The 14,463-nt window shown below is 44.1% G+C and overlaps 1 protein-coding gene across 6 annotated transcripts in view; it reads right to left on the minus strand.

The window, feature by feature from the left end:
• Positions 1–14,463, minus strand: part of SPIDR (scaffold protein involved in DNA repair) — a 258,391-nt gene that overhangs the window by 116,248 nt on the left and 127,680 nt on the right. The window contains exon 1 of one of the 6 annotated variants that reach the window (XM_061123282.1): positions 2,441–2,669. The exons of the other annotated variants lie outside the window; for them this stretch is intronic. Within the exon in view, the coding sequence (XP_060979265.1) occupies positions 2,441–2,457 (17 nt within the window). The 5' untranslated portion in view covers positions 2,458–2,669. Of the gene's footprint in view, positions 1–2,440; positions 2,670–14,463 lie in introns of those variants that run through there. 6 annotated transcript variants of the gene reach the window in all.

Raw genomic sequence — 14,463 nt, forward strand, 5'->3', positions numbered from 1 at the left:
TCAATCTGGCTGTTTCCAACCTTCTCTCGTAACTCTGCCTCTTCTCCATCTTCAGTCCCTTCCTATCCAAGGTTTTCCTGCCGCCAGGGGAAAAACGTCCATGGTTTTCCCAGTTAAAGGAAAGAAAAAAGCCCTTTTTACTGCCATATCTGTTAGCCACCATCCATTTCTCAGGCCTCTTCTTAGCCAAGCTCCTTGAAAGAATTATTGTTTGCTCAACCTTCAATAGTACTGGCATCCACTGAAACACCCCTAGTCACCACAACCCCTAATGAAAGGGGCACCTCCTCATCTTATTTCTTCTGTTGATCACTGTCCTTCCCACGGCTACTGGATGGCCATCGCCTACTGTGGCCCCTCTGAAAGTCATGCCTTCCTCTCCTCTCTCTGCATCTTTTCCCACAAGCCTCACTCCACAGGATGGCCACCTCATGGGCTCCTCTGCTCTGGCCCAACCTGCTGACCTGCTTCTCCATATATATTTGACTCTAACAACTGACTAGACCACATTGGATTTAAAATGAAAACCTGTCAAAAATGGAACAGGAAGCCTTCCCTCACCTTAGTATGACTTATCTTGCCTAAATGTCCCACCAACATGCAACTGTCAATGTCAGGATCTGGGAATTGTCTCAGACCTGTTCCTCTTCCTCCTCCGAACTGTCCTGATGGAGTACTGTCACTTTAAATACCGGCCCCAAGCTGTCCCTCCCAACGGCCTCAGCCCGCCAGAGCTCATCCCTCAAGGGGCTGCCAAAACTGCTCCCTGCCAGCATGGGCGTTCTCACCCTTCAGGGGCCCACGCTCCGTCCCACCCAAGGTTCTGGATTCCTCTCTTCCCCCGTGCAGCTCCATCAGTTTTTGCCTTACATATGTTGCTGGTCGATTATTAAGCACATACACTTTAAGAACTGCTATGTCCTCTTAGAGAACTGATCTCCTTATAATTATGTGATGCTCCTGTCTATATCTGTTCATCGTCCTCACTCTGGAATCAGCTCTGGCTGGAATTAACACGGCTACTCTAGCTTCCTTTGAACCTTGTTAGCTCTTTGCATCCATTTACATTTTTGAACATTGAGATATAACTGACATATAATATTATGTCAGTTTCAGGTGTGCAACATGATATTTACAGACAATGCAAAATCATCACCACAGTAAGTCTAGTTGACATCCATCACCATACACAGTTACAAGATTTTTTTTCTTATGACAAGAACTTTAAGATCTACTCATGCAGCAATTTTCAAATGTGCATACAGTGTTATTAACTATAGCCATCATGGGTACAGTACATCTCCAGGATTCATTAACTGCACTACAAGTTTATACATTTTCACCCTCTCTGCCGCCATCTCCCATTCCCATCTCCTGTCTCTGGTAACCACCAATCTGTTCTCTCTATGAGCTTGTTTTGTTGCTGTTCTTTGTAAATTCCACATATAAGTAAAGTCATATGGTATTTATCTTTCTTTTCCTGACTTAATTTAGCATAATGCATTACATTCACAAATGGCAAGACTGCCTTCATTTTTAATGCCTGAATATTATTCCCTTTTGTGTGGAACACACACACACCGTTTTTTTTATCCATTCATTCATCGATGGACACTTAAGTTGCTTCCATGTCTTAACTACTGTAAATAATGCTTCAGTGAACACTGGGGTGCATATACCTTTCCAAATTAGCATTTTTGTTTTCTTTGGGAGTAGGATTGCTGGACCATATGATAGTTCTATTTTTAATTTTTTGCAGAACCTCTATGCTATTTCCATAGAGATTAGTCACTCTGTCAGGTCCAACTCTTTGCGACCCCATGGATATAATCCACTAGGCTCCTCCATCCATGGGATTTCCCCGGTAAGAATACTGGAGTGGGTTGCCATTTCCTTCTCCAGGGGATCTTCCTGACCCAGGGATCAAACCACATCTCCTGCAAGTCTCTGGCACTGGCAGGCAGGTTCTCTACCACTGAGCCAGCGGGGAAGGCCCTCTCATCTCCTGTACCTTTTATCTTCTGCCACTGTCCCACAGCCCTTGGATACTATGTTCCCTTTTCATTATTCCTTTACTCTCTCTCTCTCTACACTTCAGTTCTGAAAGTTCTACTGACCATTCTTCCAGCTCATGGATTCTTTCCTTGGGCGTGTTCAGTCTGCTGATGAGCCCACCCAAGGCACACTTCTTGTCACAGTGCTTTTGATTTCTCTCATCTCCTTTGGCTTCTTTCTTAGGGCTTCTCTCTCTGCTGGCAAGACCCATCTGTTCTTGCATGTTGCCCACTTTCTCCTTTACAGCCCCCAGGATACTAACACAACTGTTTTCCATTCCTGATCTGAGTAACTCCAACATCTCTGCCACATCTATGTCCAGTCCTAATGCTTGATCTGTTCTTCAAATTATGATTTCTCCCTTGTAGAATGCGTTGCAACTTACTGTTGAAAGCCAGACATGATGTCCTGGGTCCAAGGAACCGAGGTGTGCAGGCCTTTAGCATGAGGCTTTATGTCTACCTCATGAAGATCTATACTATCTTTACTGCGTGCGTAGCTGTAGTCATCATAGACAAAAATTTTCTCTGTGGTCACTATTTTTGTCTGCCCTGTTGTTTCTGCCTTTCCCAAGAGGCTTCTTAAAGGAGGTCTGAGACGTGTGGCCCTTTCAGCTTTACTCCCATGACAGTACAAGGAAACCTGGTGTGGGGGTGAGGCGGGAGGTGAGGGGTGAGGCAAATGTTCTAGAGCCTATGTTCAGGTCTCAGGTCGTCCTGAGCCTGAACCTCTGGACTATGACCTCCTCAGGTGAGACAGGAAGACTGGAGGAATCTGGCGTGGGCTCTCTTCCCTCTCCACCAGGCCAGCTGGGCTGTAACAGTCATGTGCAGCCATGTCTTTTTGCGACCCCATGGACTGTAGCCCGCCAGGCTCCTCTGTCCATGGAATTCTCCAGGCAAAAATTATGGAGTGGGTTTCCATTTCCTCCTCCAGGGGATCCAATCCTTGTCTCCAGCGTCTCCTGCACTGCAGGCAGATTCTTTAGGGCTGAGCCAAGAGGTTCTGATAAGACCCGGTTAGATAGTTCCCCGAGGGCAAGACCTGTTAAGTAAAGAGTGCCCTGGTGTCTTTCAGAATGGTTCCTGTTCCCTCTCCAAGACGCCTGAGGGGAATTTTCTCTGATCTTTACTGTGAGAATCTGGTAGGGCTCTGAGAGGTAGTCTCACAAAACTGTACCCCCACCCCCAAGGCAGGGATTTTTAACTCTCTGGCTTGTCCACACTGAGCCCCAGCAGTTCTTCCACTACTGTTAAGGCCCTTCCGGCTTCCCTGATGGCTCAGCTGGTAAAGACTGAGCGGTGCAGTGCAGAGGACCTGGGTTTGATCCCTGGGTCAGGAAGATCCCCTGAAGAAGGAAATGGCAAACCACTCCAGTATCCTTGCCTGGAAAATCTCAAGGACAGAGGAGCCTGGTGGGCTGCAGCCCATGGAATTGCTAAGAGTCGGGCATGACTGAGTGACCAACACTTGCACTTTCAAGGCCCTTCCACCCCAGTTCTGGTCCCAGTGAAGCTTCTACAAGTTGCTCCATCTGCTAGCCTGTCTCTCTAATTGTGGGGCAGGGATGTGCCCTAGGACTTCAATTCTCTGTTGGACCTAAAGGAGCTACTGATTTTGTTTCTTTGACTTTTTTCTTGTTGTGAAAATAGAAGTGCCTTCCAAGTTCCTTGTATGTCAGACCAGAAACGAAGTCAGAACTCCTATTCTGATGGCTTCATTTGGGCCTTTTAACTCCTACTACTATCCTTGGGCCCTTGTTTGCACCATGCCTGCGGCGGGCCATGGTGGCTCTGGGAAGCTTACCACCCACCATCTCTTTTTTTCCAACATCTGATTACTGTCCCATCTACAAAACATCCACGTGGGAACCTGGGTCTTTCTTTCCATTCACACTCTGCTCTGAGATGACAGTTGGCTGGGTTTAGGTGTTCTACCCAAAAGAAGACCATGGGCTCCCTGTGGCCAAAACCTGTTTCTCAGATGTTTGGATATTCTCTTAGTACTGAGCAAAGCAGCAGCAAGGCAGCAGGGCTCTCTGCTCCTCACTAATAAAAAACTCAAAACTTATCGATACTTACTCAATTAAACACTCAAATTTCTTCCATTTATATAAACTAAGTCCGAGGAAAAACTGATCTAGCTCTAACCTGATGGGCCAGACCAGAATTAAATAAAATCGGGGCAGCAAGGGACACAGAGGCTGTAAGGTCACCAGGGCAGGATGGGAACCCACCCTGGGGCATCACCACCACACCCCTTATTTCACTTCAGGCGGGGCTGCCTCAGAGAGGGAACAGATTCGGAGCTGCAGCTGATCAGTCCATCCCCCCACCTTATCCCTTCCCCAGGTTAGAAGTTTAACTCAGGGGAATGACTCTAAGTACTGTACTTCTATGGGTACCTGGGATGGCTGTGCTGCTGGATCCTTCTGGATGGCCTCACATTTAATAGGAAAAATAATCCTTCTTAATGCACACTCAGCCACGTGTCTAATGCACTCAGCCATGTGTGGACCACCTAGAGTCATATTGAGTGGACTGAATCGCATCTTCTATTAGTCCAGGTAGAGGGCGTGGCCTTGCCAACCTCCCACAAATCCCAACAGCAGCCTGCTGATCTGGGCCCTCAGGACGACTCAGTGGGCAGAGTCCAGTCGGGCTGCGCCAACCAGCAGGGCCACTGTCCTGCTGTGAGACCGCTCCTTTAGAGAAGTTCTTTCTTGAACAAAACTTTGAAAAGAGGGAGAAACATGAAACCTCCTATTTTTCACCTATGTTTTCTACACAGTAGAACTGCAGTATTAAGCTGCCAACGCTAAGCTGAGAACCATAAAAAGAGATCTCGGGCAGTTCCTGTGTGCCGGGTTTTTCAGGCTGTCTCCTATTCCAGTAAGTGGAAAGCTGGGATTCTGCACAGGGTCATGTGACGGCCAGGCAGCACACAGCTGCCCTCTGGCACCCTATGTAAATGAACTCAGTCACCCTCTGGGTTTTCCCCTCTCCCGTCCCTGCTCTTTGCGGAGGACTCAGAACCATAGGGACTAACTAGCAGAAGTTTGCTCTGTGCTTCAACAGCAGGCAGAAAGCCAAACAACAAATACAATGACTGGATTCAGTTTTACAAGCAAACACTGGAACTGAATTCACCCTTGTCCGGGAAGAATGCCTGCCATCAGAAGGAGCAGGAAATCCAATTCAAAACAGGGCGTGTCACCTTAATTCACAGCAGGGCCTTTACACCTTGACTGACAGCCTTTGGAATAAGAGCTTCCGTCTGCTAAAGGCCCATACAAGAGACGCTGTTTCACTCTGAGGATCCAGAAATACTGTGCGGGACCTCTGAATGCCCACAGCCAGGCCCTGGAGTGACTGGGAGCTCTGCTCCGCCCCCTCTGGATACTGACTATCAGTCTTGGAAGGCAGTAAAGTTATCTAGTTCTGCCAACCCCTTCCACTCGGAGACCCTCTCTGACACTGTATCAGGCCGCGCTTGTCCCCTGGGTCACCTGAATAACTTCACAGGGGCCTCAGAGCCCGATGGAGGGAGGACCACCACGGCCCCGGAAACACACCGGGGGTTTTACGTGCCCCGTCTCCCTTGCCTCTGGCTGCCAGGGACAAATTGGAGTGCTGGGCCTGTGGTTTCAGGAGGGAGGGGTCAGGAGAGACAGGAACTCACCTGGCTGCCCTAACACGGCTGTCCCTGACCTAAACGACAGGGACTCCAGGGGTCAGACATGTGAAACACAAGGGGCCAAGTGCCCCTCACAGACATTTCAATTTGGGCATTTGGGAGGGGAGTGTAGAGGGGATAATATGAAGTAAAGAAGTAAAGGCTTCCCTGACTTCAAGGTTTAGATGAGGAATAAGAAGCGGGGAAATGTTTCTTATCCCGTCAAGGACATTATTTTATATGAATTCAAGAGGTGCTATTACTACAGAAGAAAAACTGAGAGGCTTCTTTAGGATATACAGCAAGGATCAATAAAGAGCAAAGAGTGGCAAAACTGGGTGCAATCTGATTTACACCAGGGATCTTGCTGGGAAAGATTGAGGGCAGGAGGACTAAGGGGGTGGCAAAGGATGAGATGGTTACACAGCATCACCAAATCAAAGGACATGAGTTTGAGCAAGCTCTGGGAGACGGTGAAGGACAGGGAAGCCTGGCGTGCTGCACTCTGTGGGGTCATAAAAAGTCAGACATGACAGGTTCAGGAGTTAGCGGAAGGTCAAGGTCAAGGTCAAGGACAACAGCGCTGAGCTAACAACCCTGAGGCTGGTGGCTCAACTAAGGGGAGAAACAGCTCAAGTGTCACAGCCACAGCTCCAGGTCTGTGTCACAAAGCAGGGCTCTCCCCTAAAGCACAGTCATTAAAGCTCCACACTCCCAAGCCAGATTTTCAGGACACGCAACTACCATTTGCGGTCACAATCCCATCAAGGTCCACCTGTGTGCAACGCCTGCACCTTACTGATTCGGTTAGGGTCAATGAAACAGGAGTTCAATAAAGCACCAGGAAGTTCATAAGATAGAACTTAGGTGAAAATACACCAAACTAGCAGCCAGATTCAAATTGTGAAAGGAAAAATTGCCTTAAAACTTAAAAAAGTTTCTTATCTTAAATGTTGCTTTTAAAACAATGTGGCAGAAACATTATTAGATCACTGTAGATTTAACTAATAATACATAATAAAGAGTTTCCCCAGAGACAGAATATTACTACCTAGAAGAAGGAAAAAAGAAACTATTCAAAAACAAGGACATCTAGAAAATAAAATACTCTTTAGGATTAAAAAATAATAATATAAACTTGGATTTTAAAACCATGTTTCTACTTTTAATTGTCTTTTTAAAAAAAGGAAAACAATAGAATATGGTGCACACAGCACAGTGATATTTTATGATTTCTGACATGAACACACCTGTAGTCCAGTCAGTCCTGCAAACTTGGAGGGGAGTCCGGTCAGCCCAAGGCTACTCTGGAAGCCAGCAACCTCTGAGCCAGGCCTCTGAGCTCACAGGCCCTTGCCTTTCCACGCTGGCTCTGACCAAACCTTCCTCAGCTTTTTCTGCCACTGACAACCAAACAGGGAAAATAAATGAACTTTACAATGGTTATTTTCCTCACAAGTTTGGAGAAAGAGATAACGCGAGGGAACCCGTGTGGGTACATACAGCGACACGTCACAGTGCCTCACAGCCAGTCAAAGCCACATGCTTACCAAAGCAACAAGCAGGCGGGACAGCAGGGCTAAAATCATTTCTCTACTGCTCACACACTTCTAAGATCTAGCAGCATCCTTCATCAACATGAAAGTGAAGTCGCTCAGTCGTGTCCGATTCTTTGTGAGCCCATGGGACTGTAGCCTACCAGGCTCCTCAGTTCATGGAATTTTCCAGGCAAGAGTACTGGAGTGGGTTGCCATTTCCTTCTCCAGGGGATCTTCCCCACTCAGGGATGGAAGCCAGGTCTCCCGCATTGCAGGCAGACGCTTTACCATCTGAGCCACCAGGGAAGCCCACACAAAGCGCTACCCTAAAACTAACTGAAATGCATCTACAAAACCCACCTGAAACGCTTTCAAATACAAAATGGATCGACCCTCTATTAGAACAACCAAAAAATCTGGGTATTTTTTCTAAAATCCTCCTCGCCATTTCCGCACTTCCATCATTTATACCAACATACATTCCATAATACCCAAGACAGAAATTTCTGGCTTTAATCATTTACTCTTGAAGAGAAGGTAGTAAGGAAAGGAAAATAGTTACTACTATTTATTCATCAAAGCAACTTACTTAATCAAACGTCCACAGTACAAGTGAATGAGGTCACCCTCAACATGCACCTGGAGCCCTCTGCTGGGTCCTACCCACTCTGATACCCACTCTGAGGAGCCTCTCTGCTGGGGGAGGACTAGGATCCAAGAGGCATGCTCAAAATGCTACCCATACCCTCTTCTCTGAAAGAGCAAAGTCTGGGAAAGGTCGTGACCACAGTAATAAGGAAGTCACAGAGCACATCAGGAAAAGGTCCCTACAAAACTCTGTGAGCCTCAGCCAGTTGATTTAAATTTTCTCAAGGTCATTTCAACAGACTACCAAAAACTAAGGAAAACTTGATATCCCTTGCCCTCCACATGCTCCAAACTAGAGCCAGTCTAAGACAAAGATGGGGCTCCTTTCTGAAGCCAGGTAACCAGAACTCCTTTCCAGGCGCTGACCTGCCCTGCACATGGCTCTGCAAGCCTCCTCAGGAATGCTGGACGTGCAGTGACCTCATCTCCCCGACTTCAGTCTCCCTATCTGAAAATTTCAGATAGTAATGCTTCTCTCATACTTGTGCTAGGGATGAAACATGAAACATTACATACGGTGAGCTTCTTCTCAAAGGAACAAGAACGTTCATGCCATCAGCTGCGTGCTGTCTTGGGTGGTCATAGGGCAGACCAGGAGAGGGGGGAATCACCCCCGGGGACTGAGAGGAGAAAATGCAGGGAACAAAGATTCTCAAGTCAAACTCTAAAATGAACAAACCACTCCTCAGTTTGCTTGATACAAGCACAAAATTCAACAATTTAAGTTTTGTTTCTTTCATATCAAACAAACACTCAGAATGTGTGCCAATTTCAAACTTACGGTTAACAAAGGGAAGCGGGGGAGGGATAAATTAGGAGGCTGGGATTAACACAAACACACTACTCTATGTCAAAGAGATAACTAACAAGGACCTACTGTGGAGCACAGGGAACTCTACTCAATACTTCGTAATGACCTACAGGGGAAAAGAATCTAAAATAGACTAGATATATATATATGTGTGTGTGTGTGTGTGTGTGTGTGTGTGTATAAATGACTCATTCTGCTCTACAGCAGAAGGTAACACAACATTTTAAATATATTATGTATAATTCAGCTTAAGGTAAACAGTTGTCAGATTTACCAAATAAAATATAGGATGGCTATGTTTTATTCCTAACTACACTTCAATAAAAATTTTTTAAAGGTGTGCCAATTTTAACATGAAGTAAAAAGGTGACCAGAACAGGGACTTGACCTCCGTGGGGCCAATGTTGAACTGATCATTAGCAAGCTTTGTTGTTGTTCAGCTACTCTGTCATATCCGACTCTTTGCGACCCCGTGGACTGCAGCACGCCAGTCTTTCCTGTCTTTCCTGTCCTTCACCATCTCCCGGCATTTGCTCAAACTCATGTCTGCTGAGTCAGTGATGCCATCCAACCATCTCGCCCCCTGTTTCTCCCCTTCTCCACCTGCCCTCAATCTTTCCCAGCATTAGGGTCTTTTCCAATGAGGTGGCTCTTTGCATCAGGTGGCCAAAATAATGGAGCTTCAGTTTCAGCATCAGTCCTTACAATAAACATTCAGGCTTGATTTCTTTTAGGATTGACTGGTTTGATCTCCTTGCAATCCAAGGAACGCAGGGGATCCTTAAAAACCTAGCTGATCAATAAAGTACTTTAAAATAAACAAAATCATCTCCCTCTGTCATAAGAAGCATATTGCTCTAAAATTCCTTTGTAGAGTTTCTCAAGAAAACTGAGCAACAAAGAAAAGTGAGAGTCAAGCAAAGTACCCTCCTTTGTTGAGATTCAAGTGTGGGCTGGGCATCTGTAGTGAAGTCAGGTTGTCCTGAAGTAATGACCCTGCCTGAAGGTGGGATGAATCTGTGCTGACAGATGAACAGGAGTCTAATCCAAGGGCAAGAGAAGAATTCAAAAACCTGCCAGATGTTCTGTTCATGGACTGGGTGGGCTGTTGTCTTTGAAACTGATCACACACTTTGGTTTTAAATTTTTAATGATTTTGTCCCCCGATCAAGTGTATTTATCTATAAATTATTCATACACACACAGAAGCAAGGCACTGATTTATATCAAGGTTTACTATCAACACAACAAAACAGAATATAGAGCAAAGAAATAAGTCCTAGGTTACAAGAATATAATAAGTAATAAGAGAAATATTTAGAGTCAGTGAGGGAAAATTATTTAGGAAGTGAAGCTGATACAATTATTTGGAAAACATTAAAATTGATCCCTATATCTCATATGATACACCAAAATATATTAAAGCATTAAATATAAACATATTAAGGCAATAAATGTAAATAATGAAATAATGAAATTACCAGTACAGAATTAAACATTTTATTGACTTCATCATTTTCACATGCCCTCATGGTATAGACCCTTTCTTTTCCAATTACTTAATGCCTACATATAGCTTTAGACTGACTTCCCAGGTGGCGCAGCTGGTAAAGAATCCACCTGCCAATCCCTGGGTCAGAAGGTTCTCCTAGAGGAGGAAATGGCAACCCACTCCAGTATTCTTGCCTGGGAAATTCCATGGACAGAGGAGCCTGGCAGGCTATAGTCCATGCGGTCACAGACACAATTGAGCACACACCCGCACATAGTTTTAGATTAAACGCTTGGTTTTTGTAAGAAAATTAATAAGTATAAGTGAACATAATCATTGTGCATACTTAATGAATCTGATACAAACACAGCAAAAGAACATGTTGTTGAAGGGTTACCTTTCTGGAAAAGAACTTTTTCTACTTTCCTGAGCCCTGAGAACAGTGGTCCCAGCCTTCAGTCACAGATGCAAATTACAAGAAACTGTGTTTGTGGGCTGGAGAGGCCACAGTTGGAGTGAAGATGGTCCAGTGAGGAACTCTTCATCTTCTTGGAGACTTTTAATTGTTTCCTGGGTTATTTTGGAATTTCAAAGTGAATCATGTGCTCAGCATCACTAGTCATGATGGATGGAAACGCAAACCAAAACCAGGATGAGATACCACCCCACACCCATTAGAATCACTACTTTTTAAAAAGGAAAATAGCAAGTATTGGTAAGGATGTCGAGAAACTGGAACCCATTGCTGGTGGGAATGCGCAATGGCTGGGCCCCTGTGGAAAACTATGAGTTCCTTAAAAAGCTAAACACAGAATGAACATATGCTCTACTATTTTCACTCCTAGATATATGCTCAAAAGAACTGAAAGCAGGAACTAAAATAGGTATTTGTAAATCAATGTTCACAGCAGCATTTTCCACAATAAATGAAAGGTTGAAACAACTCCAGGGTCTGTTAACAACTCCAGTGTCTGTTAACAAATGAATGAATGAATAAGACGTGGTCCATTCATACAGTGGCATGGACTTTGAGGATATTAAGCTAGGTGAAAGAAGTCCGACACAAAAGGACAAATACTGTGTAACTCCACTTATACGAGTTACCTAGAATAAGCAAGTTTATAGAGATGGAAGGTATAACAGAGGTTACCAGGAGCTGTGGGGGGCGGTTGCGGAAAGAGGTGGGGAATTATTATTAAATCGGTACAGAGTTTCTGTCTGAGATGATGGGAAAGCTCTGTACACTGGTGATGCTTGCAACATGTTACAAATGTACTTAATACCACTGAATATATATAAAAATATTAAAATGGTAAGTTTTATGTTATGTGTATTTGTCACAGTTTTTTTTTTAAAGCATTCATGGATTATGTGTATATATACATGAGAGTTTACAAAGTAAAGAATGTAGTTTTGTCTCAAGGTATAGAAATGTCACTTATTCAGTCAACAAACACATTAAATTTCTAGACACTCCTGGGCTTTGTAGATTACTGGAGGATGGCGTGACAGGCCCTAGGTGCGTGTAGATTACCGTGTGGATGGCGTGACAGGCCCTAGGTGCTTCTGCATCACCTCCAGCCTCAGGGCTATTGGCTACACGCTGCTGGTGCTCACCCAGTTCTCAAGCACAACACCTACCAGAGGTCAGCAATCTGCCACGTAATTAGAGAACACACACTTTGAAAGGAAGAGAACTATTCTTGCAATCTGAAATATGAGCATAGTTCTGTTAATAATTCCTCACAATCACCCCTCAAAACAAGCCAATGACTCCCTTGGTGTAGCTCAGCAGAAGGGGACACTGGAGGTGTTCAGGAAATGTGACAAGAGCTCCTTGAACAACTGCTCGGTGGGGCTCCCGCCTGCAGACCACCTGCGGAGTCCCATGTGCCTCCCCAGTGGCAGGGGCGTTACTCACAAGAAGGACACCTACTCTTCCTTCTGTCAACCTTCACATAACAGAAAACAGTTTTAAAACATGCTCTATGATTCCATGATGAGTGTTAACAAAGAGCCATTCAATCTCTTTAGGAGTGTGTGAGAAGGGTAGACTCAGACACACAAGGCGACGGTCATGCTGTTTTGTGAGATGTACATGTATATGTAAGGAAATGACTTGATGTAAGGAAATATCATTTACATTTCTTAAATTTCCTCTTAAGCAGTCTGAGTAACTGTCACATATACTGGAGTACTTCCCTCATCTCCCTTATAAGCTTGTTTTTTTCAGCACCGCCTACTCAAATTACTTTCAGCCAACAACTTTGACATCCTCAAAATCATATTAAAAGAGGCAACCAACTCTAGGATTCTTGCCTGGAAAATCCAATGAACAGAGGAAGAGCCTGGGGTTGCAAAGAGTGACACAACTAATCAACTAAGCATAGCACAATCTGACAGAATCTAGCATAGATCTAAGTATATCCCTTCTTTGTGTCTCACTGTACCTATAGAATTCTACCACAATAGCTGTAACAGAATGCTGCACAAACCATGAACATGTGCTTCCTGCTCTGGTCCTACATGCAGCACCGCTGCCCTCAGAGAGGGAACTAAGAGCACATCTTCCACAGCACCTATCACCAAGCACTCAGCGCCTAGCACCCAGCACCCAGCAGCACCGGCCTGGAACAAAACAGTTACTCAGCAAGTGTTTGTGGAATTGATGGATGGACACACTTCGCATTAGATGAGATTAGATATGCATTTAGAAGTGAATTTTTGTTATAGATAGCTCCTCTCCCTCAAATTTAGCAGACATCTCCATACCAAATGAATGAAAAATAAATTTCAACCAGTAACTTCAGATTTAGACAATTTAACACACGTAAAATATTCAGGACAGAGCCAAGAACTTTAAATGCAACAAATCCTAGTTTTTCTGCTAACTTCTGCCCACTAATATTTAAAGTTTTAAATCATTACTATTAGTTTCAGAAACTTCCAATTATAGATACAAAGAATTCATCACCTCTTTCTGGACCATCCCCCTCAACGCAAGCACCACCATCACTGACATTTCATAGAGCCCACAGCAAGACACCATCCCAGCCTGAGGGCATGGGGTTCGTGTTGCAGGCAAGATTCAGAGGGAACAACGGTAGGTGACTACAACAAAAACAACCTGGTTTCCAAATTCTAATAATAGCCTGTAGAAAAACACACATTTAGACACACACCTAACCCTAGAACTTTTAAAGCTATTAGCAAGGCTAGTATTCCAACCAACAGCCTCTCTTCCACCCCTACTGCTACATCTAAAAATAAAATAGCACATTACCCAGGCATATTTTGCTTGCTGCAAACAGGAGCTCAGAAAACCCCCTCATGACTTACTGCAGCGGGATCAGTCCACTGTACACCATGAGTCAGCACTTCTCCACATTTCTGGAAATTCCTTACCAGCGACATGACCTACAACAGGATGCCAACTTTCCATTTCAGTATGTAACAGGAAGTATTCAAACATATTTCACCTAAACTGGAGAACTGTTTTAATGTAACTGCTATGATACAGAAGTAAGAGAATCTACTGAAAGGCACTGTGTAAAAAAAAAGAAAGAAAGAACTTTTTTACTTTAACACAGACAAACTGTGATATGTTAAGCCAGTACAATCAATGTGAACAAAGCACTTCAGTGCCTAGAAGACAGGAAAAGACAAATTAAGTTTAAACTTAACTCAGTTACTGTCCAATTTTCTGTTGCACACACTACTGCAGAGCTGAATGACTTTTGGGAAATCTGTGTTTATTATATGAAGAGTCTGCTATGTTTTGTTTTGAATACCTGGCTTGGCCAGTAACATAATAGTCAGAAACAACAATGTTAATGCAAATATTTTCAGGAAAAAAAACTTCTGTAGCATATATTTTAATAGAATATACCTCTCCCCTAATTAATGGATTGAAGTTACTACATTAACACATCACAGAGACTTCATGTTTCAGATGTCATGTTTCCGAAGATTAACAGATTTTACACAGCCTGTTCATTAACCACAGCACCCGGGCCTCAGTGTGCCATCCCCCTCTTTATACTCAAAAAGGTGCTTCTGCAGATAAAATGTCAACTACAAGAAGTTGTTTTTCCAGAATTCTTAAAGAGAGTTTCAAAACTTAAGTTCAATAAGAAGCCAAATAACTCAGCTATTACAGTCATTAATAAATGCATTTAACATTCGTGCAGCATCAGAATGCTAGACATCTGGTTCTAATTTCAATTTTGGCTCAGAATAAAAGT

Source organism: Dama dama, chromosome 21 (genome assembly GCF_033118175.1).
Source record: "Dama dama isolate Ldn47 chromosome 21, ASM3311817v1, whole genome shotgun sequence".
Taxonomy (NCBI): Eukaryota; Metazoa; Chordata; class Mammalia; order Artiodactyla; family Cervidae; genus Dama; species Dama dama.